Source organism: Gorilla gorilla, chromosome 10, assembly GCF_029281585.2.
Source record: "Gorilla gorilla gorilla isolate KB3781 chromosome 10, NHGRI_mGorGor1-v2.1_pri, whole genome shotgun sequence".
NCBI classification, from domain to species: Eukaryota; Metazoa; Chordata; class Mammalia; order Primates; family Hominidae; genus Gorilla; species Gorilla gorilla.
Window position 1 is genome coordinate 22,753,018 of NC_073234.2, and position 26,962 is coordinate 22,779,979.

General features: G+C 48.7%; 1 protein-coding gene and 1 non-coding gene across 5 annotated transcripts; one reads left to right on the plus strand and one right to left on the minus strand.

The window, feature by feature from the left end:
• Positions 1-131: 131 nt before the first annotated feature.
• On the minus strand, positions 132-15,718 carry C1RL (complement C1r subcomponent like). Of its 4 annotated transcripts, none has more exons than XM_055358569.2 (6): positions 15,561-15,718; positions 14,615-14,843; positions 8,257-8,446; positions 5,482-5,607; positions 5,267-5,341; positions 132-2,744 (listed from the first exon to the last, which is right to left on the minus strand). In XM_055358569.2, exons 1-6 carry the CDS (start codon positions 15,629-15,631, stop codon positions 1,972-1,974), a joined length of 1,464 nt encoding a protein of 487 aa, XP_055214544.1. In that variant the 5' UTR covers positions 15,632-15,718; the 3' UTR covers positions 132-1,971. The 4 variants fall into 4 exon arrangements, with proteins under 4 accessions (XP_055214544.1, XP_018893682.1, XP_055214545.1 ...); XM_019038137.4 differs by having other exon boundaries at positions 14,615-14,894; XM_055358571.2 differs by having other exon boundaries at positions 2,538-2,744; positions 5,267-5,388; positions 15,561-15,663.
• Positions 15,719-25,230: 9,512 nt separating this feature from the next.
• On the plus strand, positions 25,231-25,337 carry LOC115933383 (U6 spliceosomal RNA). Its single transcript, XR_004069233.1, has one exon. It is a non-coding gene; the product is annotated as a U6 spliceosomal RNA (small nuclear RNA).
• Positions 25,338-26,962: the final 1,625 nt, after the last annotated feature.

Genomic DNA, 26,962 nt, shown 5'->3' on the forward strand with positions numbered 1-26,962 from the left:
TTGCTAGCTAATCTATCTCCATCATCTCTATCTCTAACCTCCCTCCCTCTCTCATTGTCTATATCTCTATCTCTAGACCTAGAGACAGCGATGGAGATGTAGAGACATAGATCTAGACATACACATATAAATATAGGTATATATATATATATTTTTTGCCTTGGCAGGGAGAAACTCATATCATTTTTTCAATCATAAAAATAAGCAAAATAAAATAAAAACATTTCATGCTCATTAAACAAATTTTAGCCAATAGAGAATAGTGGAAAACCAAACAGCCAAAATCTTATCAATAAAACCACCTCTGTTTAGTATTTTGAGAGAATTATTATTATATTTTTGGAGATGGGGTTTCACTATGTTGCTTAGGCTGGACTTGAACTCCTGGGCTCAAGCGATCCTCTTGCATCAGCCTCCTGACTGGCTGGGAGTATAAGTGTGCATCATTGCACCTGCCTTTTGGGAATATTTTTAATAATGTTTTGTACTGTATGTGGGTGTAAAAAACAGAAGTAATCACATGTATGTACAACTTTGAATCCTGCCATTGTTTTAGAGATAAATTTAACCTTTGACCATATAGCAACTTGACTCTTGATGCTAACAAATTACCTCTCTTCTCTCTTTTATGGTGTTTATTTTCTATTTCCATTGAACAGTTGTATTTTATTTGTGTCTTTCACTGTAAATCACCTCCAGTCTTTTTTTTTGGGGGGGGATGAAGTCTTGGTCTGTCCCCAGGCTGGAGTGCAGTGGCGTGATCTCAGCTTACTGCAACCTCCGCCTCCCAGGTTCAAGTGATTCTCCTGCTTCAGCCTCCCGAGTAGCTGGGACTACAGGCACGTGTCACCACGCCCGGCTAATTTTTGTATTTTTAGTAGAGATGGGGTTTCACCATGTTGGCCAGGATGGGCTGGATCTCCTGACCTCGTGATCCACCCATCTCGGACTCCTAAAGTGTTGGGACTACAGGCGTGAGCCACTGCGCCCGGCCCATCACCTCCAGGTTTTACTAAAAATTAAAGAGTTGGTCCTCTCAGGTGGAGCAGTTCCCTTGATGATAGGGGCACAGGTGGGGTGTCTGCAAGAACTTCAGTCCAGTGCTGGGCTCACCTGGCTTCTGCAGGAGATGGGGCCATTAGGAAAGTGTGAGCCAGAGGATACCATTTTCGCAGAAGCAGGAATTCCCAGGGAGGGAAAACGGTAAGGATGTGGGGGCTGGGCGGGAAAGCGGGTGACACAGCAGGTTACAGGAGGGTTGAGAAGTATTGCAGCACACTGGGAAGAGCACAGTCTCTGCAGTCACACACCAGCTGTGGGACTTGGGCAAGTCCCTTTATCCCCTGAGCTTCAGTTTCCTCATTTGTCACACATAGATAATAACACATCCTTTGCAAATATGATATGAGGATTAAGTGAAATAACAGGTGAAGCACCTGGCATATAGAGGACATAAAATAAAAAAGGAGCTGTTTCTATAATTGCATCTTGGAGCTGCAGAATAGCTTGAATATTTGAAGGTCAACTAAAGGGTCTTAGGAATGTTTCAGAAATGCAATGCAATGAAAACCCCTTCCTCCATACTCTAATAGCGGGTGAGAAGATGACTCTTCCACAGGTGAGTATTAAAGCTGTGTCAACAGATGAAGTAGGGGAAGGCGGTTCTAAGGACATTCAAGGCGAAAGTTGCTGAGATGTACAGGCTTCCAGGGGCCTAGTGCGTGCGCACAGGGAGGTAGAGGGTGAGGAGGAGCGGTCTGTGGGACCCTACTTCCAGTCTGGGATGGGGCAGGCTTGCCGGGTGGGGGTTTCTCTTGCAGTGGCTTGGTGCAACAGTGATGTGAATAGGATTTCCCTGCCTCCCCCAACCCCCCACCCCCAACCCCTACCCCAGCGTTCAGTCCTCACTCCAGGCCCTCTGTTGCCTGGGGCCTCCACTGTGCTGGTCAGTCACTGTTCAAGCCCCCAGGGTCAATTCTTGCCATTCATCACTCCCTTGATCCAGTCCACATAGCTGAGCACCTTGGTGTAGAAGTCATACCCTTCGCCACACCCTATGCCCCAGGACACAATGCCCGTGGCCACCCAGTGATGGGCATGATTGTCCCATACCACATAGACGCTGCCACTGTCCCCCTGGCAGACACTGTGCCTTTGCGTCTCATCCCCAACACAGAACATATTGTCAGAAAACACCTCGGGTCTCTGTCTCTTTTGGAGCCAGGCGTTGCAGGCCTCCCTGGGAGCTACAGGCAGCCTCGAGTACTTCAACTCAGTAGTTAGCCAGCCCATCTCCATGCCAAACCCACTGACGTAGCCCAACAAGCCGCTGCGGTAGAGGGTCTCATTGTCGGGCAGACAGACCGGGAGGACGTTGGGGCCCAGGGGGATGCTGTGCTGCAGCTCCAGGAGGGCGATGTCCCCGCTAAAGTTCTGGGACTCATTCTGACGGTAGTCGGGGTGCACAACGACACGGTGGACAGGGTGGTTCCCCAGTTTCAGCATCTCATCTATGGCTGTGTGGCCCAAGAACACATTCACACTCTGGTTCTTCCTGAGAGAAACACTGTCCTTGGGGTAGATGGTGTGGGCAGCAGTGAGGATCCATCTGTCCCCCAGCAGGGCCCCGCCCCCACGGCCGTGGATACTGGTGAAGGCTTGCCAGGGGAAGTTGCCCAGCTTAGCTCTGGAAGAACCGCGGGTCGTCTGATTCTGGGCAATGGGGGTGACTGGCCGTCCGCAGACTGGGAGAGAGGAGGGGTAGGGGTGACAGTCAGCAGCTGCATCTAGACACACTGATTAAAGACCTGCTTCTCTGAAGTGCTGTGGTAGGGGACGCGTGAAGAGGCTCTGGGATCAGGACTTTTTTTTTTTTTTTTGATACCGAGTTTCGCTCTTGTTGCCCAGACTGGAGCGTACTTGCGCGATCTCGGCTCACTGCAACCTCCGCCTCCTGCGCTCAAGCAATTCTGCCTCAGCCTCCCGAGTAGCTGGGATTACAGGCACTGACCACTACGCCCGGCTAATTTTTGTGTATTTTTTAGTAGAGACGGGGTTTCATCATGTGGGCCAGGCTGGTCTGAAACTCCTGACCTCAGTGTTCCACCCGCCTCTGCCTCCCAAAGTGCTGGGATTACAGGCGTGAGGCACCGCGCCTGGCCAGGATCAGGACTCTTATACTGATGCAGACCCACGGTGTAGCTCATGTGGGCAGACAAGGGCAGGTAATCAATGCCAAGTGTACGGGGCACCCATCCTGCATGGGACTCAGGACAGTGGACTGAGGGTGGGCAGCACAGATGAGCACATGTTTGGGGCTGGTTCTGCAGGGCTCTCCTTCCTGCCTCCTCAGAGGGATTAAAGCCATTCGTTTGGACCATCCTGGGCCCCCATACTACAGGCAGAGTCTGTTTCAGTGCCTCCTGCCTCAGTTTTGTGTCACTTCCTCATTGGTAACATCTCCCACTACCACCTGCCCTCCAACCCATCCCCAAAGCACCGCGAGCCTTCAGGCTACCCTTAGAGTTTTCCGTGGATCAGATTGGGTTAAGAAGGCAATGCTTTCGGCCGGGCGCAGTGGCTCACGCCTGTAATCCCAGCACTTTGGGAGGCCGAGACGGGCGGATCACGAGGTCAGGAGATCGAGACCATCCTGGCTAACCCGGTGAAACCCCGTCTCTACTAAAAAATACAAAAAAAAAAAAATTAGCCGGCCGTGGTGGCGGGCGCCTGTAGTCCCAGCTACTCGGGAGGCTGAGGCAGGAGAATGGAGTGAATCCGGGAGGCGGAGCTTGCAGTGAGCCGAGATCGCGCCACTGCAGTCCAGCCTGGGCGACAGAGCGAGACTCTGTCTCAAAACAAACAAACAAACAAACAAACAAAAAAAACAAAAGAAGGCAGTGCTTTCATTCGAAAGTGTGGATCTCGAAAATGGTGGGCTCGAACCCTCATGTATTGCCGGTGAGATGTAACTTGGTGCTGCTGCTGTTGAAGACAGTTTGGTGGTTCCTCAAAAAGTTAAACAGAATTATTATACAATCCAGCAAGTCTACTGCTAGGTATATACCCAAGAGATTTAGAAACGTATGTTGATATAAAAACTTGTACACAAATGCTCATAGCAGCATCATTCATAATAGGCAAGAAATAGAGACAACCCAACTGTCCATCAGTTGAATGAATAAACAAAATGGTGTATCCATAGAAAGGAGTATTATTTAGCCATAAAAATGAAATACTGATGGATGCTATAACAGGAATGAACCTTGAAAACATTACGCTAACTGAAAGAAGCCAGACAGAAATGGCCACACATTATGTGATTCCACTGATATAAAATCCATAAAGGCAAATCCATAGAGACAGAAGAAGATTAGTGGTTGTCAGGGGAGAGTTGGAGGTACTGGGCTTTTTTGGGGAAGGTAATGGAAATGTTCTGGAATTAGTGGTAATGGTTTCACAACATTGTGAATACACTAAACATTACTGGATTGTACTGTTTAAAGTGGTTAAGGCTGGGTGCAGTGGCCCAAGCCTGTAATCCCAGCACTTTGGGAGGCTGAGGCGGGTCGATCATCTGAGGTCAGGAGTTCAAGACCAGCCTGACCAACGTGGTGAAACCCTGTCTCTACTAAAAATACAAAAAAAAAAAAAAAAAAAATGAGCTGGGCATAGTGGCAGGTGCCTGTAATCCCAGCTACTCAGGAGGCTGAGGCAGGAGAATCGCTTGAACCCAGGAGATGGAGGTTGCAGTGAGCCAAGATTGTGCCATTGCACTTCAGTCTGGGCGACAAGAGAGAAACTCCATCTCAAAAAAAAAATAAATAAATAAAAAGTGAGCCACTGCGCCCAGCCGTGAATTTTATCTCAATAATTTTTTTTTAAAATGGTTGACTGTCTGGCACTGTGTGGCATCTAGGTAGGGAGATATTTTAGGAATACAGAGCCTGTCGGTATATCCTTAAAATGTATGGCACAAAAAGAGGGTTTTCTGTTACTTCAGCTTGTTGGTCTCTCTTCCTCCTTTTCTAGTCCATCTCATGAACGTCCTTCATGCTTTTCCTCAGATATATCTTGACCCCTGAAGAATGAGGAACAAGCTCCCTGCCTGTTCTTTTCTGGGCCTTCTTGATTGCCCTGTTCTTCCTCACCTTCTGCTTCTTATTTTCCTTTCTATTCTAAGGCTTTCCTTTAACCCCTGTGTCCTGTAGGTCCCAGTTGCAGCTGAGGCTTGTTGGGGGAATGGTGCTAGCAGGTGGCTACTCACCAGGCATACACTGAAGAACCTCCTCCCCATCCTGTCTGTCTTTCCAGGTCCCTGGGGTTGCGCAGGTGAGTGCCCCTGTGGCGTAAATGAGGAGAGGCAAAGAAATAGGCTCAGAGGTGAAGCTGTTGGTTAATGAAGCAGGTGCTCAGAGGGTGTCAGGCATTTGGGTGGGAATGAGGAGGATGGAAGCCACCCCTCGGCAGGTGGGGACTCACCTGCTGCCACGGCCTGATAATAGGGCTCCTGGCAGTGGTTCTGGACCTTGGCGGGGTTGTCTCCAGGTGCGTTGATGGCCTCAGAGCCCCTGCTGGCCTCGCTGATGGGCTGACTATAGTTCACAGCTATAGGAAAACAGCACCTAGCACAGACTTGCCAGCTGGCAACCCACGGGCTGATTCTGGCCCATGGCTATACTTGGTTTGACTTGCACAGTGTTTTATTTTTTATTTTTAGTTTTTTTAAAACATTTGAGTTAGTTTTCACTGATCAGATTGACAACACTCAGAGTTTGAAGATAACTGTGACAAGCAGGGTAGGGGGAACAGGCACTTCCATATATGTTTGGTAGGTATGTAAATTAGCAAAACCGTTTTGGAGAAAATTTTAGCAATATCAAAATTTAAAATGCAAATATTTTTTAACCTACTCCATTTCTAAAAATTTAGTCTAAAGATATTCTCACACATGTGCTCAAAGATGTAAATGCAAGGATATGCACAGTAGCACCACGTGTGGCAGCAAAGTATCTCTCAGGAGGGCTGATCAAATACATTATGACACATCAATCGAGGAGATTTTATGTGGTCATTAAAAATAATGAGATTGCCAGGTGCAGTGGCTCACGCCTGTAATCCTAGCACTTTGGGAGCCTGAGGCAGGCAGATCACCTGAGGTCAGGAGTTTGAGACCAGCCTGGCCAACAAGGTGAAACCATTACTAAAAATGCAAAAATTAGCTGGGTGTGGTGGCATACCTATAATCCCAGCTACTCAGGAGGCTGAGGCAGGAGAATCGCTTGAACCCAGGAGGCAGAGGTTGCAATGAGAAGAGACTGTGCCACTGCACTCCAGCCTGGGCAATAGAGCGAGACTCTGTCTCAAAAAAATAAATAAATAAAATAAAAAATAAAAAATAAATGAGTTAATGCTGTCCATGTGGAATGGGATGATCTTTAAGATATATTATTCAGTAGAAAAATGCCACGTTTAGAACACTTGCAATATAGACACACACAATTTATCCTCTTCCTAGGAAGAATATCTAGGAAATGGAGAACACAGTTGTTTCTGCGGAGGGCAGCCAGGAGTTAAGAGCCAGAGATCAGAGGAAGACTTACTTTTTAGCATACTTAAAAAAATGATATTTTATCATGTGCACCCTTCCTTCCTTTCCTTCCTTCCTTCCCTCCCTCCCTCCCTCCTTCCTTCCCTCCCTCCCTCCTTCTTTCCCTCCCTCCCTCCTTCCTTTCCTTCCTTCCCTCCCTCCCTCCTTCCTTTCCTCCCTCCTTCCTTCTTTCCTTCCTTCCCTCCCTCCCTCCTTCCTTCTTTCCTTCCTTCCCTCCCTCCCTCCTTCCTTCTTTCCTTCCTTTCCTCCCTCCCTCCTTCCTTCTTTCCTTCCTTCCCTCCCTCCCTCCTTCCTTCCCTCCCTCCTTCCTTCTTTCCTTCCTTCCCTCCCTCCCTCCCTCCCTCCTTCCCTCCCTCCCTCCTTCTTTCCCTCCCTCCCTCCTTCCTTTCCTTCCTCCCTCCCTCCTTCCTTCTTTCCTTCCTTCCCTCCCTCCCTCCTTCTTTCCTTCCTTCCCTCCCTCCCTCCTTCTTTCCTTCCTTCCCTCCCTCCTTCCTTCTTTCCTTCCTTCCCTCCCTCCCTCCTTCCTTCTTTCCTTCCTTCCCTCCCTCCCTCCTTCCTTCCCTCCCTCCTTCCTTCTTTCCTTCCTTCCCTCCCTCCCTCCTTCTTTCCCTCCCTCCCTCCTTCCTTTCCTTCCTCCCTCCCTCCTTCCTTCTTTCCTTCCTTTCCTCCCTCCCTCCTTCTTTCCCTCCCTCCCTCCTTCCTTCCCTCCCTCCCTCCTTCCCTCCCTCCCTCCCTCCTTCTTTCCCTCCCTCCCTCCTTCCTTTCCTTCCTTCCCTCCCTCCCTCCTTCTTTCCTTCCTTCCCTCCCTCCTTCCTTCTTTCCTTCCTTCCCTCCCTCCCTCCTTCCTTCTTTCCTTCCTTCCCTCCCTCCTTCCTTCTTTTCTTCCTTCCCTCCCTCCCTCCTTCCTTCCTTCCCTTCTTACTTTCCCTCTCTCCCTCCCTCCCTTCTTTCTTTCCCTCTTTCTCCTTTCTCGCTTTCTTCCCTCCCTTCCCCTCTCCCTTTTCCTCCTTCCTTCCTTCCTCTCTTCCTCTCTTTCTCTCTTCTAGTCTCTCCGTGTCTCCCAGGCTGGAGTGCGGTGGCATGATTGTGGCTGACTGCAGCCTCAAACTCCCTGGCTCAAGCAATCCTCCCCCTCAGTCCCTGAGTAGCTGGTACTACAGGTGTGCACCACCATGCCTGGCTAATTTTTAATTTTTTTTGTGGAAACGGGGTCTCACTATGTTGCCCAGGCTGGTCTCCAACTACTGGCCTCAAGCAATCTTCCAGCCTTGGCCTTCCAAAGTGCTGGGATTACAGGCATGAACCACTGCCTCCAGCCAGTATTTATCTTTCAAAAACAAATCTGAGTCATCATTTGAAAATTTATAATTTTACTTAAAAATCTGGATTTTTGGCATCTCTTTAAAAATGAGATGATCTGCAAACACTGGGCCTGTAAATCTGCGTGGAAACAACCGCTGGGGGCTGAGCAACGGCTGTCTCTTAATAGGGTTGCTTGCCAGCAGGGGCAGGGCTGGGGTCCAGCCCAGATGTCCCTGAGTCCCCAGCCTCAGCTGTCACTCAAGCTTCCACTTAAGGCTTAAAGATACCAGGGTCATGGCTGGGAACAGAGGCTCCCTCCCTGCACCCCCAGGAGGGACACTCACCCACGCTTTGGTAGAGGGCCAGGAAGCCCTTGTGGAGGTGGGCAGTCTTGTTCTCCGAGGAAGGCTGTGTGCGGAAGGTCAGCCGCAAACTCCTCCCTGAGGATACAAACTCCCTCTGACCAGGGGGCCTGCCCAGAGGGGAGCCTTGCTGACCACAGAACTGGCTTGGATCCGACCCGCCGGCTGAGATCTGAAAGCGGGAGGAGGAGTGAGGCTGCAGATAGGTGTGGGGTGAATCCGCGCTGCTGGCGTCACAGGGGCACATCCTCGGTGTGACTCCTGCCCTATCTAGACGGGCCGTGCCCCTCTGGGGCTCAGAAGGCACCTCATAGAGGCTTCCTCAACTAGCTTCTGGTTCCATTATTGATGCCTGAGTTTCTTCCAGACATAACCACATACTACAATGTTTCTTTAGCCTACCATAATTATTTCATACAACCCACTATATTTTCCTTCTTTTAAGAAGTTCCTTGGGAACCCCAGGGTTCCCATAAGAGTCACTGGATTATACATTCTAAGAAGGCAAGGACTACTTGTGTCTTTTTCTCCACTGAGTTCCTGGTGCTCAGCGTGGTACCTACAGCACCACAGCGTTGACTCAATGAACATGGGCATAAGCCCCTCCCATCCAGCTTCTCCTCCATCCCCAAAGCCCATCCCATCACCTTCCACTTCTCTGAGTAACTTTCTTTGGCCAACATCTGTGAGGCAGTAATACTCTCTGCAGAGACTGAGCCTCTGGGGTCCCTGCCTTTTCCTGCTTTCCTTCTTTTGGGGTGCCCCTCCTCTTATCCCATGCACTTTGTAAACGAAGCTCTCACAATGTATGAAAACCTAAGGACACAGGTGTCCACAGTCCAGCTGCACTGGATGGTGTTGCTTCATCTGGCAGGTTTTCTCTGTTTCAATGCCCTTTCGACTATCTTGCCTCTGCTCAAATCCCTTCCTGTGGGTTCCTTAACTCAAGGAAGGGGCCATGCTTCCTGCTTCATCTCTGTTCCAGGCACACAGCTCACTGCTTAGCTCATTTTATTTCTGGTTTTCATACTGATCCATATATCCTAGGTTTTTGCTAGCTCTCCATTCCCTCATTCTCCACAAGTCCCAAATTCATTCAAGACTTCATCCAGACCATGTCATTATGATCAGAGTAACTGGGTAAAATTTGCGATGAAGAAAATTTCTCAATCGCCCCAAATACCTGGCTCAGACAAATCCCAATACTGGTCTTTTGCTTAGAATATCAACAAATGTAACTCCTGGCATTTAAGAGGCCTGCTTTTTGGGGAAGAAGCAATTTGATATAGGAAGTGGTGCTCAACTGCTCTACTTGGTTGTAAAACCCTCCAGCTTTCTTTTTGCCCTTTTCCCTGAATTATTAGCGAAATACAATTGCTTAGGATTCTAACTAGGAAAGTAGAGTGGACACAGGACTGAGTCCTAAGACCCTTAAATTCTAGACTTTGCTACTAATTCCATGTGTGACATGGGGAGTTTCTGAAGCACCCAAGATCTCAGTTTCCTCTCCTATATAATGGTCTGTGTGGCCTCTTCCAGCATGTTCTATGGCATCTTCCAGAGTCCACACTAAGAGCAGTGGTGAGGATGGATACTCAATACCTGCTCCTTCAAAATTCATTATGTTGTGTGTCCTGCACACACATAAGCTTGCATTTTATTCACTCTCTCACTTATTCCTTTAACACATTTACTGATTGTGTACTATGTGTAAGATACTGTGCTAGGTGCTGGGGACACAGATATGACAAAGGCACAGTTCTGCTCCCGAGGAGCAGTGGCTAAGGACGCTGACAAGTAAAAAAATAAACTAGATTATAGTGTGCTGAATTCTGCATTTGAGGGGTGTGTGTGTGTGTGACTTACTCTGGGAGGAATCCTTTTTCTGAACTTGAAGTTTCTCAATGACAAGAAAAAAGGCCAGGATTAAAAATCTCCATGATTTAAGAGGAACGGGACTCATGGTAGGTGCTCAACAGACATAGGCTGAATTGAACAAAGTATCATCCTGACTGGTTAAGTCTGAAGCAATAAATGCATGCATGTATTTCCTCTCCCACCTCAAACCCCAGTCGTATGACAGCAAAGGGACAAAATGGTACACATAACCAAGGACAAAAAAGGGAGAGAGGATGACAGCAGATGACAGGTGTCAACACACTTTGGAAGATGGAGTGGAGATGCAAGTGATAACTTGAGTTTGCAATGATGGGAGCCAACATAAAACAAGCAGGTTCTCATCACAGAACCAGGGGAAGTCTTAAGAATTGGGGGAATCAAGATAGGGATGAGGGAAGGGCTGGCACGGGGATGGCAGACCAGAAGCCTGTGAGGGAGACTGCAGAATCCTAGAATCTCTGTGCACCCAGGCAACTCCCTCTGGCCCACCCTGGCAGAAGGCATGAGCTTAACAAGAAACCCTGGACTTGAGGCCCTGCGGCACACTTGATAGAGGGGGCGAAGGCCAGTGCAGCAGGTCCATGAATAACATCGTCGTTTCATTATGACGTTGATGAGAAAAAATATTGCCCCGTGTCTGGGGCCACTGTCTGGGTGAAGTCTGCACATTCTTCCCATGTCTTCAGTGGTTTTCTCCAGGTCCTCTGGTTTCCTCCCACATCCCAAGCTGTGCCTGTTAGGCGACCTGGCGTGTCTCCACGGTCCCAGTGTGAGTGCGTATGAGTGTGTGAGTGCGTCCTGAAACAGGATGGTGTCCTGTCCAGCACTGGTTCCTGCCTTGCATCCTGAACTGCTGCCAACAGGCTGTGGCCACCCGTGACCCCAAACTGGAATAATTGGGTAAATAATCTTACTCGTTTTTATTAACCTTTCTTACATGTAGGCATAGTTCACATGTATTTCAATATTTAATGTTAGAAGTGTTTGGGGTCTTTATTTAGAGGTTTGGTGACGTTTCTGTGATCAGTAATTGCTGTAGAAACTTCACTCTTGTCTATATCAATTAGCTCTATGGCCAAATTGGTTTCATTCTATGTTATTTCTCTTAAAGTCATACTTTCCAAGAACCTATGGATGATTTTAAGTGAGGACTCACTGTACCAAAAACAGAAGGATTAAGTGAAAGTCTACCTGCCAAACAGTGAGCTGCATCTCCCTCCACCAGGCCCTTTTCTCAGCTTGTTGACCAGAATGCTGTGGTCCCTGAGCTGGAATCTGCAGGAGTCCTCTCAGGGGAAACTGGCTGCCCCCAAATAAAATGCTTTTACATCCTGACAGTTGGGAGGCCCCCAGTGGCACATCTAGATCACCTTGTTGATAACCCTATTTTCAAACCTATCATTTGACAAATTTTAGCTATCCACACAGAACTTCCAATCAGTATTTTAGTGCTCCACTCTTTTTTTTTTTTCCTTGAGACAGAGACTCACTCTGCACCCCACAGGCTGTAGTGCAGTGGCCTGATCTCAGCTTACTACAACCTCCACCTCCCAGGTTCAAGCGATTCTTATGCCTCAGCCTGCCAAGTAGCTGGGATTACAGGCATACACCACCATGCCTGCCTAATTTTTGTATTTTTAGTAGAGACGGGGTTTCACCATGTTGGCCAGGCTGGTCTCAAACTCCTGGCCTCAGGTGATCTGCCTGCCTCGGCCTCCCAAAGTGCTGGGATTACAGATGTGAGCCACCGTGCCCGGCCTTAAATATGAATGGACAGCCAAGTATTATCAGATATTGTAGGAAAGTCTCTAACACAAAAAGCAGAGACCACAACAGACAAACGGTAAAAAAGAACTTGGATGAAATAGACCCACTATAAAGAACAGAAGAAACATCTAAAAGTAATCCCAAAGGAGGGAAAGGAGTTGATATTGCATCAACGAAACAAGAACAATACTCTATAAAAAGGCACATTTAGAAAATTAGAATGAATCCTTAGAAATGAAACAACATGTCAGTGGAAAGAAACCATTAACTAAAAGGTTGGGATTTAAAGATGAGAAAATTTCCCAGAAAGTAGAACAAAAGAGATGGTAAATAGAACAAAACAGATAACAAAGCTAGAGAATCAATCTAGAACATACAACAGCTGAATTATAGGAGAAAGAGAAAATAAGGAAATGAGATATCTGGAAATTATTTAAAAAATAGCACAAGAACATTCCTAGAATTGAAGGACTAGATTAAAAGAGGCTCTAGATTAAAAGAAATCTGCACAATGAGTAAAAAACCACGTGTATCAAGAGACATCATAATGAAAGTCCAGAATACTGGTAATAAGGAAAATATTCCAAAAGTTCTAGAGAGAGAAAACAAAGGATTAGGAATGATAAGGGCATCAAACTTCTTAACAAAGTCTAGACCTAGAAAACAATATCATCAAAATTCTGGAAGAAAAAGGTTTCCAATCTAGAATGCTATACCCAGATCAACTATCCATCCACTGTGAGAGTAGAACTGAGACATTTAGAGATATATAAGATCTTCTAAAATTCACTCTAAAATACCCTTTCTAAGGAAGCCACTGGTGAAGGTGCTCCTCCAAAATGGGAGAGTAAACCAAAAAAGAGAAAGGTATGGGATTCAGGTTCAGCACAGGTAAAGGAAATCCCCAGAAAGAGGGAGAAGAGAACTCCCAGAATGTGTGATGGCCTAGAGAGCAAAGAACTCAGGCTGTGAAAATAAATCAAGAGATCTTCAGGAGGGATGTCACCAATTAAAAGGAGGACCGACAGACTGAAATTCATGCTTGAGTATTTCAGAAGAAGATTTACACTCCTGGTTAAGAGTCTGGTGAGATTAGTTACAGAGACAACTAAGCAAACTAAAAAGCAAAACAAAAACAAACACCCCCCACCAAAAAAACAAAACAAAACAAAACAAAAAAACTCCATGTAACTATTGACTCCTAGGAAACCCAAAAGTTGGAGAAGAAAAGAAATATAATTATTTTATGCTATGTGCTCAGATGTGAATATTTTATAGTCATAATAATATAAATAATGAATAAAGATTTAACTAAAAATGATAATATAGGTAAACTGGCAGAATGAGGAGGGGAAATGTGGGTGGTGAAGACTGAAGACGATAAAGCTAGTCCTTATCTTCTATACTGTAGTTGAGCATTAATAGAAAATATGTAAAAATGAAAGACAAATAAGCATGTTATTTATACATATGAAGTTAAAGACCAGATGAAACAGCTACATGAATTGGCAAATGATTGCTCCTGAGGAGCAGCACTCAGGGGTGGGGAGGAACAGCTTGGAGACTGCTGTTATTCATAAACCTTTTTAAAAATTTTTTTTTTTTTTGGAGACAGGGTCTCACTCTGTCACCCAGGCTGGAGTACGGTGTCATGATCAGAGCTCACTGCAGCCTCTACCCTCCAGGCTCAGGTGATCCTCTCACTTCAGCGTCCCTTGTAGCTGGGACCACAGGTGCGTGCCACCACACTTGGCTAATTTTTAAATTTTTTTGTAGAGATGAGGTCTTGCTATGTTGCCCAGGCTGGTCTCAAATTCCTGGGTTCAAGTGATTCTTTCGCCTCAGCCTCCCAAAGTGCTGGGACTACAGACATGAGCTACTGCGCCCAGCCTTAGAAAACTTTAATTAAAAAACAAAAAGTCTTACAACTATTATGTATCCATAATAATTAAAAATTTTAAAATTAAAAAATAAAGTTGAAAAATTTATGTGTCATTTTGATATAAATAAAATTTAAATCAAAAGATAATGTGCTCTTTTTATTTTTATTTATTATTTACTTATTTTTGAGATGGGGTCTTGCTGTGTTGCTTAGGCTGGCCTTGAACCCTGGGCTCCAGCCCTCTGGTCCTCCAGCCTCAGTCTCCTGAGTATACTGCTGGGACTGCAGGCTTGCATCACTCCATCAAGTACTGTTTTTAAAATGTCCTTATTCTGAATAAGGCTTTGGCGTTAGAAGTTTTGTGATAGCTCTTCCAAGGTAAGTGTGAACGGTGACTTAATCTTTTGTTATTATTTGTGTCCAGCTTCCTCACCTGATAGAGCAGGCACTCAACAAATACATGATGACATATTTTTAACAACCAATATGTGCGTCCCTGCCCCTGGCTCCATAGATTTGCAAGATTTGTGTGTCCATTCATAAGTCTTCCAAACGCAGGGCCTGCTTGCTGCCCTCTTTGCTCTGTGGGGCCCAGATGGCAGCCCCGGAGGCGCTGGTGGGAGGCTGTGTCCTGGGGTCCACCCCTGCTCCCCGGCAAGCCAAGCCCGACTGCCCCTACATGGAAAATTCATCCCTCCTCCAGATGGGGGATTCAGGGCACCGCCACTTCCCATAACCCCGGGAGTCTCCCTGGCCACAGTCCTGGCGGGACCCCCCCCATCCCCAGCTCACTGTGACAGAGTCCCCTGCACAGTCCTGGGACGGCTCCAGATCGAAGTCCTGGAAGACGAGCCTCACAGCAAAGCCCTCTGGAGCCTTGATGTCCGTGCTGCTCTCTTGGCCTTTGCCATATGGCTCTGGGTACCCGGGGGATGTCAGCTGCTGGGGTAGCTCTTGGGCCAACAGGACGAAGCCCCGGGTTGGGCAAGCCTGGAGGACTCCCCAGAGGAGCAGCCACCACCTGTGAGTTGCGGGGAGGGCAAGGTGCGGCCGCGCAGCTGTGGCCGGAAGCCTGTGGGTGTGGGAGGAGCGGGGGAGCCGCGCTAGGACTCAGAGGCCTCGCGAGGCAGGGCCAGAAGCTGTGGCCTCACCCTTGAGGCCCGGGCACTTCCCGTCTCCTCCCTTGCTCCCCTTCCTCACCCCAATCCCTACAGCCTCCCGCGCAGCCTGAGCTCTAGGATTGTGGGTTTTCCATCCTCCGAAGACATCACCTTTGCTCATCTCCCAGGAGAGTCTCATCCAAAGGACGGGGGTGCTTTCTGCTTCAGCAGATCCCACCCCACCCTGGGATCCGAGGGAGCAATGGTGGGGCGAGTGAGGGTCTGCCGTAAATATCCCCCGACCACCCTCTGGGAAGGTGCTAGAGGCCACAGGAAAATTTCAGTTTCCCCATGGAATATCTGCTGTGCTGCTGCTGCTGCTGCTGCTGCTGCTGCTGGTGGTGTGTGTATGTGGCGGAGGTGTGTGTGTGTGTGTGTGTGTGTGTGTGTGTGGTGTGTGTATGTGGGGGGTGTGTGTGTGTGCGTGTGTGTGTGTGTGTGTGTGTGGTGTGTGTGTATGTGGGGGAGGTGTGTGTGTGTGGGGGGGGTAGGGTGGGGGGAGGGAGGGTTTGCGGCCACACACCCTTTCTCTTCCCCTCCCGTCCTCTTCCCTCCTCCTCTGCCGGGGCCACACTCACATTGCGCCTGGACAGCCTGTGGAGTGAGGGCTTCTCCAGAGATATTTCCCCCACACTCTGGGTGCAGGCATCTGGAACTGGACATCTGGGACCTGCGAGAGAACTGGCCCAGGATAGGGAACAAAAGGTGAAGGCCGGTGGGGGAGGAGGAAGTTCCTGGAAATGTTAAGCAACTCCACAGTTCCCCTTCTCCAATTCTCCGGGCTGAGCGCCACCTGCCGTCTGACTCAGGAACAGCGGACCCACCGCAGCTTAGGGGAAAAACGTCCAAAAACCTCGCTGGCCCTCAGAGGTCAGGGTGGCAGGGCACTGACTCGACCCTTTTGTACTATTTAACATTAACTTTTGCCATGTGTGTAGGATGGCTCCTTGTGAGTTTTGCCTTCAATCAGCCATGTCTCTTCCTCCCCGACCTTTCCGTTCACGACATACCCGGGGAGCCTCCCTCTTGTAGAATTGAAGTTTGTGATCCTTGAACTTGAGCTTTCTCTTCCTTTCCCTCCTCACCAAGCAGGGGTGGGGGACATGCGCTTAGGTGGTCTTTTGAATCCTATTCACAACCTCTGGAGGCTGCTTGTCCAGCATGGTCAGGGCTGGGGTCGAGCCCAGGTGTCCCTCAGTCCCTGGTCCCAGTCATCACTCAAGCCGTCACTCAAGCTTCTTTAGGCAGATACTAGAGCCCCTGCCTGCTCTCACCGCTCCCCGAGGAAGGACACTCACCCACAGCTTGGTAGGAGGCCAGAAGGCTCTTGTGGAAATGGGTGGTCCTGTCCTCAGAGAAGGCAGGTGTGTGGAAGGCCTTACGTTGTATGCACACACAAATGCATGTGCGCGCGCACACACACCTCTCAGAGAAGAATCTATTGCTTCCTCCATTTTGCATATAGTAATATGGAGGCAAGTTACAGACCCAAACAGGGTATGCTCTGCATCTTTGGTTTTTCTAGGCTAGAGAGATTTAGGAGAGCCACAGTCTATGGCTACAAGGAGATGATAAGAGAGTGATGGCCAGGACAGATGCAATTTCTCAAGTACAGTCTTGAGATCAAGCCTACCTGTCTGCCACACCCCAACCCCAAACACAACTGGGGATGATCTCCCATACCCATCTTCGAGGAGTGGGCCTCTCTGACTAGGACTTCTTTCCTCCCCTGAGACCACTGAAACCTGCTCTCTCACAGAACTCTTAGGGTCACCTGGAGCACCTTGGGAGCCAGAGATGCAGCCAAAGAGTGAACAATGGTACCAATCCCAAGACCCATGTGTTAGGAAGAAACCAGCCAAGACTCAGATCAGGATTGGGGAGTCCACCCCTCGTTTCCCTTCAGAGCATTATTTCCTTGTTTGCTAAGAGGGGCAGGAACTGGAAAACCCAGGCTAGCCCATCTGAGAAGACTTTCCTGGAGATGAGCTGGAGGAGGGAGGAGTAAGGCCTTGGAAGGAAACTCCAGGACAGGTAGGGTGACCGACTGTTCTGATTTGCATGGGACCGACGGGTTTCCCAGGACATGAGGCTTTCAGTTTTAAAATGAGAGAAGTTCTGGGCAAGCCAGGACTGGTGGTCACCCTAAATGGATAGGGGTTAAAGTGCTGGAGTGAGGCTGGGTGAGAAAGAGGACAGGGAGCCAAGAGGGTGGGGAGGCAGTGATGCACCGGCAGCCCCAGGTGACTGGGCAGTCCAGGGTCTGGATGTGGTCCCTGTTTGGAGTAATCCAGCACTCTGAATATGAGGGCCCACCTTGGTCTCACCTAGGTGGTGTGTGAGGCTGCAGCATGAGTTAGGGTCAAGGGCAAGGGGAGGAATGGCTGGTGATGTGAGACTGGAGAAGGAGCTGATGGCTCTGTGCATAGCTGGTCACTGCAGGCCCCTGTGGGCTAGGGCTGAGCTGTGCCCCGCTGTGTTTTCAGCACTACCTCCCCTACACTGGGACCTCGTCTCTAACTGGCAGAGTGGCCAATGAAAAAAAGGGCATGCCTTGGCACATCATGGTCAAACTGCTAAAAGCCAAAGACAAAGAGAAAATCTTTTCTTTTTTTTAATCCCATCCTAAAGACTAGACAGAACAATATTTTCAATGTCACTCTTTTCTCATCAAAACCAATATAGACCAGAAGACAGTGGAATATCTCTAAAATGCTGAAGGAAAAAAAAAGTCAACTCAGAATTGTTTTTCTAGTGAAAGTATTCTTCCAGAATGAAGATGAAATAAAGCTATTTTCAGATAAAAGAAAATAGATTCTTGTCACCAGCAGATCTCCACTATGAGAAGCGCTAAAGAAAGTTCTTCAGGACGGGCACGATAGCTCACGCCTATAATCCCAGCATTTTGGGAGGCCAAGGTGGGAGGATTGCTTGAGCTCGGAAGATGGAGGCTGCAGTGAGCCATGACAGTGCCACTACACTGCAGCTTGGGTGACAGAATGAGACCCTGTCTCAAATTGGAAGAACAGAGCTGCAGACAGGAATAAGAAGAACGGTAAATTTGAAGGTAAATATAAAATACGATTTTCTTTTTAATGTCTTTAAAATATGTAAAACTGTTCCAGGCAAAAATTATAACATTGTATTGTGAGGTTTATAACATATGTAGCTGTAACATATATGAAGACTGTAGTATAAAGCAGGGGTCCCCAACCCCTGAGCCGTGGACCAGTATTGGAGGTGAGTGGTGGTGAGCAAGCAAAGCTTCATTTGTATTTGTAGCTGCTTCCCATCACTCACATTACCATCTGAACTTTGTCTTCTGTCAGCAGCAGCAGCATTAGATTCTCATAGGGGCACGAACCCTATTGTGAACTATGCATGTAGGGATCTAGGCTGTGTGCTTCTTATGAGAATCTAATGCCTGGTGACCTGTCACTGTCTCCTATCACCCCTAGATGGGACCGTCTAGTTGCAAGAAAACAAGCTCAGGGCTCCCACTGATTCTACATTACGGTGAGTTGTATAATTATTAATATTTCATTATATATTACAATAACAATAATAATAGAAAGAAAACATGCAATAAATGTAATGTGCTTGAACTATCCTGAAACCATCTCCCTCTGGCCCCATCCCTGGTTTGTGGAAAAACCGTTTTCCATGAAGCCAGTCCCTTGTGCCAAAAAGGGTGGGGACTGCTGGTATAGAGGACAAGGGGGTGGGCTCATGGTTACAAGTTTCCTTCATTTCACATGAAGTGGTACAATAGGAACTGAGAAAACTGGAGTTTAGGATGCAGACTAATTCCCAGAGCAGCGGGTCTCCACCCTGTGGTGTGGGAAGACCCACAGGCCCTAAGATCCTTTCACGGGGTCTGTGAGGTAACAAAATGACTTTCATAAAAATACTCAGATGTTCTTTGCTTTTTTCCCTCTCATTCTCTCATGGTACATGGTGGATTTACAGAGGCTACGTGATGTGCAATGATTCATCCGTGGCAGCGAGCGGGATGCGTGCTTGTGTATCTTTGTGATTTAAAATGTTCTCAATTTTGATTTCTAGTACAGTGACTATTAATAGATATACCCTACATAAGCCAAAGCTCTCTGGAGTTCTCAATAATTTTTTAAGGGTATGAAGTTTAAGAACAGTTGCCCTAGGGTGACCACTAGTAGAAAAAAGCAAAGAAGTATAGCTGAAAGGCCGATGTAGAAATGAAAATGGATGTCTGAATTTGGGGGGACTTTTTTCTAATAGGGTAACCTATTAGAAATCATCCTGGTCTGTCTAGGAATGAGGGTTTCCTAGGACATGAGGTTTTCAACACTAAAACCAGTTAAGTTCCCCGACACGCCAGGACAGTTGGTTACCTTATTTCTAACACTTCAATCATTTACTTCAGTTCCCTTTCCCTTACCCAAGTGTCCCTAAAGAGCATAGGCCACCTCTGCTCTATGTTAAGGCCCCCAAGTGCAGGTAAGGGAGCTGGGATTCCTGGCATGCTAAGTAAAGGTAGCAAGCTACCAAATTGTAAGGATACCATGTTTACAAATATAGAAAGCACCCGTGAGAAAAATCTAAAATAACTGCTTACTATTAGAGTATGGGGTTGCGGATGATTTAAACCATGTTGCTCTGTTTAGTAAAACTTCTGTAATATTATTTAATAACTTTGATAGTTACAAAATAAATGTATCTGAAATTATAATTGTGACCAGATGGTCCTTTCTGAGCCAGACAGGATTAGAGAATGAGGGGATGGATCCTTTAATCGGCATCTTTAATCCACATGATTAATGAAGAAGTTTTTGTCCTTGCATATAAACTTACGCCAGGCATGGGTCTTTCCAATCTTAGCTGGGCAAACAAGGTTGGGGTGCTCCAGTGACTTTATTTTTGGTTTTATTTTTGAAAATCGTGTTGGTGCTGCCCCCTTCTGTCCTGAAAGGGGAAGGGCAGGACAACAGAAAGTGCCTTGGGGCTTCCTGGCCAGGGAGTTTCTCTGCAGCCTTCATGAGCCCCCAGCATTTAGAGAGGAGCTTGCCCTCTCTTGGAATCTAAACAGCCACAGGAGAGCCCAGGCAGAGGAGTCTGGGGCAGCACGAGCCATTCCTGTCCACAGCTTCCCTGTCTTATCTCTAGATACCTTGCCCTGGGCTGGGACACGTGGGGGCTTTTGTGCCCAGTGCCAGGTGAGGAGGGAGATACAGGAGCGAGGTGAAGAGCAGCAGGGGTGATGAGGCGGCTGAGTCAGCCAGACTGGGACCCTGTGCTTCTGTCTGGCATGGCCAGTGGAGATGTGGACAGCCCAGGGCAGAGGGGTGACCCTGATGGGTCACACTCCTCCACCCCCAAGTTATCTCAGGCTTTCATGTCAGGGCCTTGACTTCCATGCCTTATGGACACCTGGTCAGTGGCTAGCTCAACCCCAACGGAGTGTCAGCCACTAGGTTTAGCCCTTAAGCCCATCCTCCCTACTCTGCCTGTATCTAAAATCTCAATCAACCGTGCCCCTTCCCAGGTTAAAACTTTTCAATGACTGCGCCTCCTGATCCATGAGATGAAGCCCCAGCCACTTGTTTGTCTCAACAGGTTCTTCCTTCATAATCGGGCTCTGCATGACTTTCTGGCTTCGCTCTCCACCGCTGCCGCCTCGCATGTGTGTTCCAGGCGCGGTCATGATGCTATGGCTTCGCAAACACGCCTCGCATTTGCATGTGTGACTCCCCGACCAATGCCGTGTTCTTCAGTCATCATCATAGCATGCTGCTTAAAGGAGTGGGCTTGTGTGCCACACTCACCAGGTTTAAACCCAGGCTCTACCATTTAACAGTTTGGTGACCAAGGCCAGCTTACATAATTTCTCTGTGCCTCTTAACATCCTCATCTGAAGAACAAGGATGAGGACAACGGTACCCACACCAGAGGGTTGGTGTGAGGGTTAAATGAGTTAATAACCAGAATTGCTTAGGGCAGTGCCTGTCATTTGGCAAACAATAAATATCATTACTTGCTTAGGAAGCAGAATATAATAGGAAAATGGTTAGATCAGTGGTACTCAACAAGGAGCAGTTTTGCTCCCCAGGGGATATTTGATGATATCTAGAGATTTCTTTTTTCCATTACTGGCATTTAGTGGATAGAGGCCAGTGATGCTGCTAAGCATCCTAGTGCACAAGGCAGCAGGTCCCACAACAAAACGTTACCTGGTCCTGAATGTCAATAGGGGCGAGGTTGAGAAACTGAGGGTTGGGTGGTCAGGCTCCAATCTGTTTGGGTTCAAATCCCATCTCTCTCTTTTATTTGATGTCTAACCTTTGGCAAATTACTTAAAATTCTCTGTTCCTTAGTTTTCTTATCTGTAGAATGGGGACAATAACCTGTGCTTGGGTTCCTGAGAGGAGTCAGTGCTCGCCATGTAGTACTCATGCCCTGGATGCCGGCCATTTTTACTCACCTCTCTCCCCGTGTCCTCTCCTCTGGGAAGCCCTCTTTGACTCAGAGAAAATGACTTTCCCTGTGCTCATGGACTCTTGATGCATGATAACCTCCTGCCCGTGTGTCTGTCTTTCCCACAGGGCTGTGGGCTCCTTGAGGGAGGAATTTTGTCCTGCAGGCTGTGGCAGCCCTGGGACTCAGCACATCTAGGTGTCCACCTGTGTCTGTGGGCGAGTTCTTGGGATGGGGCAGAGTGGGGAGTATGCACCAGGTTTTGCAGTTTTCAAGGTGTGCAGGGAGGGAGAGAAGCAGGTGGTAGACAGGTGCGTCTGGGAGATGGGGTTGGGTCGAGTTTGAGGGTCTGAACATGGCCCTGCCCCATTTACTATTCTCTAGTGAGAAGCCTGATCATTGCCATGTGACCGCCTCCTCACTGTTGGTACCCGGTTGTAGAGAGCAGCTCTGTGAGTGGAAGGAGAAGGATCCTGCCCTGGAGAGGGCCTGGCTGGTCCTCACCTGGGGCCTATCATTTGGTAACAGGGCTTCTGGAAGTGGTAGCAGATCTGGGCCTGGTGGGCATTCTGCTTCTCCTGGGTGGCAGCAGAAGTCCCTAGGTGGCAGGCTGGGGACTGCCCAAAGGCTCTGACTCAGGAAGAGCACAGTGGAACAGAAAGCCCTTGTACCACCTTCGCTGCTGTATTCGTCCATTCTCACACTGCTATACAGAACTACCTGAGACTGGGGAATTCATGAAGAGAAGAAGTTTAATTGACTCACGGTTCTGCGGGCCTAACAGGAAGCATGACTGGGAGGCCTCAGGAAGCTTATAATCATGGCAGAAGGCGAAGGGGAAGCAAGGACCTTCTTCACATGGCAGCAGGAGAAAGAGAAGAAGGGAGAAGTGCTACACACTTTTAAACAACCAGATCTCATGAGAATTCCATCGGGAGACAGCACTAGGGGGATGGCACTAAACCATTAAAACTGCCCCCATGATCCAGTCACCTCTCACCAGGCCCCTCCTCCAACACGTGGGGATTACAATTCCACATGAGATTTGGTTGGGGACATAGAGCCAAATCCTATCAGCTGGTATCCTCCTTTTTCCAGGCTTTAGATATGGCAAAACCTGATGGCTTCTGCGCAAAGCCTCCTCTCATCTGCATCTCTCCATCTCACTCACCCTCTTTTCAGCAAAGAACCCTCTGGCTCTAGTTTCACTGTGGTGGTCCTGGGAGAGGTAGAGAAGACCCAGAGGCTCCTTACCCTGGGAGGTCAAACTGACCATCCAGGTTTGGCTCTTCCCTGCTGGTGTGTCTAGAACACCATCTTCCCCTTATCACTGTGGACTTCAGGGCTCTGCTGCTCTGTCCTCCACAGAACTTCTCAATCAGCTTCCTACCAGCTAAGATCTGGTGCCGTCTGATATATCCTCCCTGCGGCTGGTCACTCATGCTGTCTAATGGCGTGAGGTGCATTGAGTTGTATTCTGATGTCTTTGTCCTTTTGAAGCCACAGAGTAAGGTCACACAACTTTGAAAGGAGCAGGGTACCATCTGAAGATGCTGGACATTCCTTTTAACAATTACCTAGGGGAGAGGCAGTCCTCAGACAGGACTCAGGTGGGTGGGCCTCAAAGAGGAAGGGAAAGGGGGCAGCTGCCTGCCTCTGAACTCTAGACTCTGAACTGCTCTCTAGACTCGTGGAAGGGTCTAGCTTAGAGCTAGGATGGGAGGGCTGTGAGCACTGAGGATGGAGTCATGCCTTTTTGTGACTGGACACATTTTTACTGCCCGAAGTCATCTACTGCCCCCACCTCCCAACCCCATTCTTCTGCCCACTTAGTGAATATTGAGGTTATGGTCAGGATGGGGTCATTTGCAATGAAATTCAAGGTTGAGACTATGTTGCAGTTATCTGTCTGCTTGTAAAAAATCACCCCCACATTTTGTTTAAAACAGCAAGTATGTACTATTTCACACAGTTTCTGTGGGTCAGGAATCCAGAAGCGGCTGAGATGGGTAGTTTAGGATCAGGGTCTCTCACAAGGCTTTGGTCCAGGTGCAGGCTGCAGTCCTCCAGAGGCGGGAGTGGGGCTGGAGGTCTGCTTCCAGATGGTCACTCACATGGATGTGGGCAGGCGGCCTCAGTTCCCTGCCACATGGCCCTCCTCATAGGATGCTTGAGTGTCCTCGCGGCATAGCAGCTGGCTTTCCCCAGAGTGACCCAAGGTGGAAAGAACAAGGCAGAGGTGACAGTGTCTTTTATAAGCTAGCCTTGGAAGTGACGTAGCATCATTTCTGCCTTATTCCATTGGTCACACAGACAACCCGATGTGGAAGGAGACATCACAAGGACAGGAATACTGGGAAGCAGGTATTGTTGGTGGCTGTCTCGGACGCTGGTTCTCATAGAAGTAGATGTATTATTTTAGTACAATAAGTGCAGACGATCAGCAAGCAGGATGTTATTTTTGCTGGGTATGGTTGTATTTCAGGTGCATTTACCCCAATCCAGAGTACCTTTTGGGGCTCTGACCCTCTCCTCCTCCACCTTGAGATCTGTAGAGGCCTCTCGTTCATCCCACCAAGAGCAGGACTGGACAGATGAAAGCATGGCTTACAGGAGGCCAACACAATAGGAGGTAGGGCTTTGGGAAGACAGCCTAGGTTTCAAAAGAACCAAGAAGCTGTTGAAAAGGAGAGCAGATGGGCAGGGAAGACAAGTCCCAGATAGAATGCCCTTTGCAACCTAGGGGGAGCTGACCACAGTGTGCATCCTGACACTCGAAGACAAGGTCTCCATCAGCAGATTGCCCAACAGAACAGTTCAGAGCCCAGAGATCCCAGTTCCAGATCTCAGATCTCCCACACCCTGTGGGCTCTGTGTGGACTTTCATCCTGAAACAAAGTCCTTTTAGTAAAGGACTCTTTAAATTCACTCCATCTGTGCTTTGCTTGCCAATAGCAGGGTGCTTCTGTTACATACTGGACTATCCCTTCCTTCAATATGTTCATGGCTGAGGCTGCATTTGTGCCTCAGATAATCAAGGTGCGTATAACTCTCTGTTCTGTTTCCCTTTTGTTTCCTCCAAGACTTTAATAAGCCCTCATTCAAGAGGCCCACCTTGTCCCACCTGTGCTTCTCAGAAAAGAAGGAGTGGTGGGGAGACAGGCTGGGGTGGGGGCTTTGCCACCTGGCTGCCCCTTCCCCTGTGGGTTCTTGCTCCAATGAGGACCCAGCAGGATAAGCTTTAGTTGCATTAAGGGTGACAATAGTTTCCTTACAGCTGGGTCAAGGATATGAGTGAGCCTCTTTCAAAAACAGCCGGGAAGGGAGAGGAATCCAATAGGAGGAGCAGGTGGGAAAGACAAGACAGAAGGTGGATCGGGACCAGGCCTGGGAGGGAGCACAGGCACACAGAAGTGAAAGAATTCGCCTGAGGTTACACGACTCCTCGAGCGGTGCCTTTAGCTCTGCATTGTGCCACCTGCCTGGGTCAAGGAAGATGCCACAGCTGTTGTTCTGTGTACAGAGAGGGAAAGGAAGATGCTGGCTTTCAGCAGTTCTATAGAACAGAGGATGGCGAGGCCACACGACAATAGGCACACGCACCGTACATTGAAGAAGTGCATGCAACACAGAATCGTGTGGGATATGCATACTTGCGTGGAAGAAAAACTGTTCCATTCACATTGAGGTAGACCCTCCATCTATGACTCATCTGTAGGGCAGGGGTGTGGGCACATACTGAGGCATGAATGGAGGGGAAGCTGGAGCTCTGCTGGTGTAGAAAGGCGATGGGATATGCTCGCTTCAGCAGCACATATACTCAAATTGGAAGGATACAGAAAAGATTAGCATGGCCCCTGTGCAAGGATGATATGCAAATTCATGAAGTGTTTTTAAAAATCGTTTTAGAAGAAGAAGAAGAAGAGGAGGAGGAGGAGGAGGAGGAAGAAGAAAGATGGTGAGATATCCTGCAGGAGACCAGCCAGGAGGGTGGAGGCCTCTCAAGAAGAGGGAAGCATGAGGAAGCTCCAGGGCAGGGTGAGGGCGCTGGTTCCTGTATTCAGCTGTCATAGGGAGGAGGGGAGCAGCTGGGAGGGTTAAGGGAGAGTGGCAGCACCTGCAGCTGGTGACTGGGGGAGTCCAGGTCTGGGATGTGGCCTCTGCTGCTGGTGCCCGGCACCTTGAATGAGATAGCTTCAGTATGTACTGTGGGGGATGGGGGGGTCCCGGGGGATGGGGGGGTCCCAAGGGCTGGGGGGTCGGGGTGGATGGAGCTGATGACTGTGCAGCCATCACTGCAGTAGCACTGGGCTGGGCAGCTGTCCCTGCGTCATCCCTTTTCTCCTGCATTGAAGCCTTCTCTCCATGGGTGGGAAGGCTAGAGTGGCTGTTGCAGCAGGGGCTCTGGAGGGCAATGCTGTCCCGGGGAGCCCAGGCACCCTTCTCTGGGGATGGGGGGTGGGGTGCAATGAGAGACTCTGGATATGGATCCCTTGGGGAGGCAACTCCCCTTCATCCTTGTCACCCCCAGATGGTTTACCTGCCTGGACAGCAAGATGATGGCTACACTAGCCCCCATTCTCTGGTATGTGTCACTTACACTTCGGTGTAAATATGTCACTGTGTAACCTCAAGGGTAGTGGCACTTGATGCCTTGTCCTTAACTGAAGAACACAAGGCTTTGCTTCTAGTTAAGAGAATTTCAATCATCAGGTGAAGAGGCAGGGAATAGTGCAAGTAATGATAGCCAGCATCTGTCAGGGCGCACTCCACTCCAGGTCCTCTGCTGAGTGTGCATGCAATCTTCACAAAATTCCCAGCAGGAAGGAAATACTCTTGGTGTTGCCTTGTGGGCTGGCCAATGTGGCTCATCTGCTGAAGGCTGGCGATTTGTATATACTCCTGCAGCTAATAGGGGGCATTTCATGCCTGGCCACTATGCAGCACTGCTTCCCAATTTTGGGTGGCATTTTAGGTTCCTCTAGAGCCTCTGAGGCAAGTGATTTGTCCATGAACCCAATGGCCTGGCTATGCTGGTGACCTTCTGCTTGGGCACTGCCCACGGGGAACAGAACAGAGGCTCTGAGAACTGCCTCCTCTCCCTGGTGGCCAGAGTAAAGTGAGGGCAGAGGGAAGGGAGCTTGGGAAAGGGTGGAGTAGGGGGAGGCAGGAGGCTCACCGCCAGCTAGATGGTGGGTCAAGAAGCCCTTGAGAAAGACGGAGGTCCTTCTTGTTTTTGCTGGAAAGGTGAGTGTGGAAGGTCAGCTATGTTTTATACCTCCGGTACCTAAGTGGCCTCTAGTAGGGGTGCATATTCAGCATGGAGCACAGGTTCCCACAGAGCAATGCCATCCTGTTGGCTGAGGTCTGGGGAGAGGGGGCAGGCCTGGAGAGTGCCGATTCTGGCCCCTGGGCAGGCAGGATTCTCTGGGTACTCCTTGCACCCTGGCCTCAGAGGCCTTGGCTACCACTGTTGTTTCTTTCTTTCTGTCCTCCATGCAAACTCAGGTCAGTTATATCACAGTCC

Coding starts and splice junctions, on each gene's coding strand:
- C1RL (XM_019038137.4), bottom strand. CDS start 15,631: ATGCCTGCACCCAGAGTGTGGGGGAAATATCTCTGGAGAAGCCCTCAC. Junction 5,608..8,256: donor GGCCCTCTACCAAAGCGTGG/GTGAGTGTCCCT, acceptor GTTTTCCTATAG/CTGTGAACTATAGTCAGCCC. Junction 2,745..5,266: donor GGTTCTTCAGTGTATGCCTG/GTGAGTAGCCAC, acceptor CCTCTCTCCCAG/TCTGCGGACGGCCAGTCACC.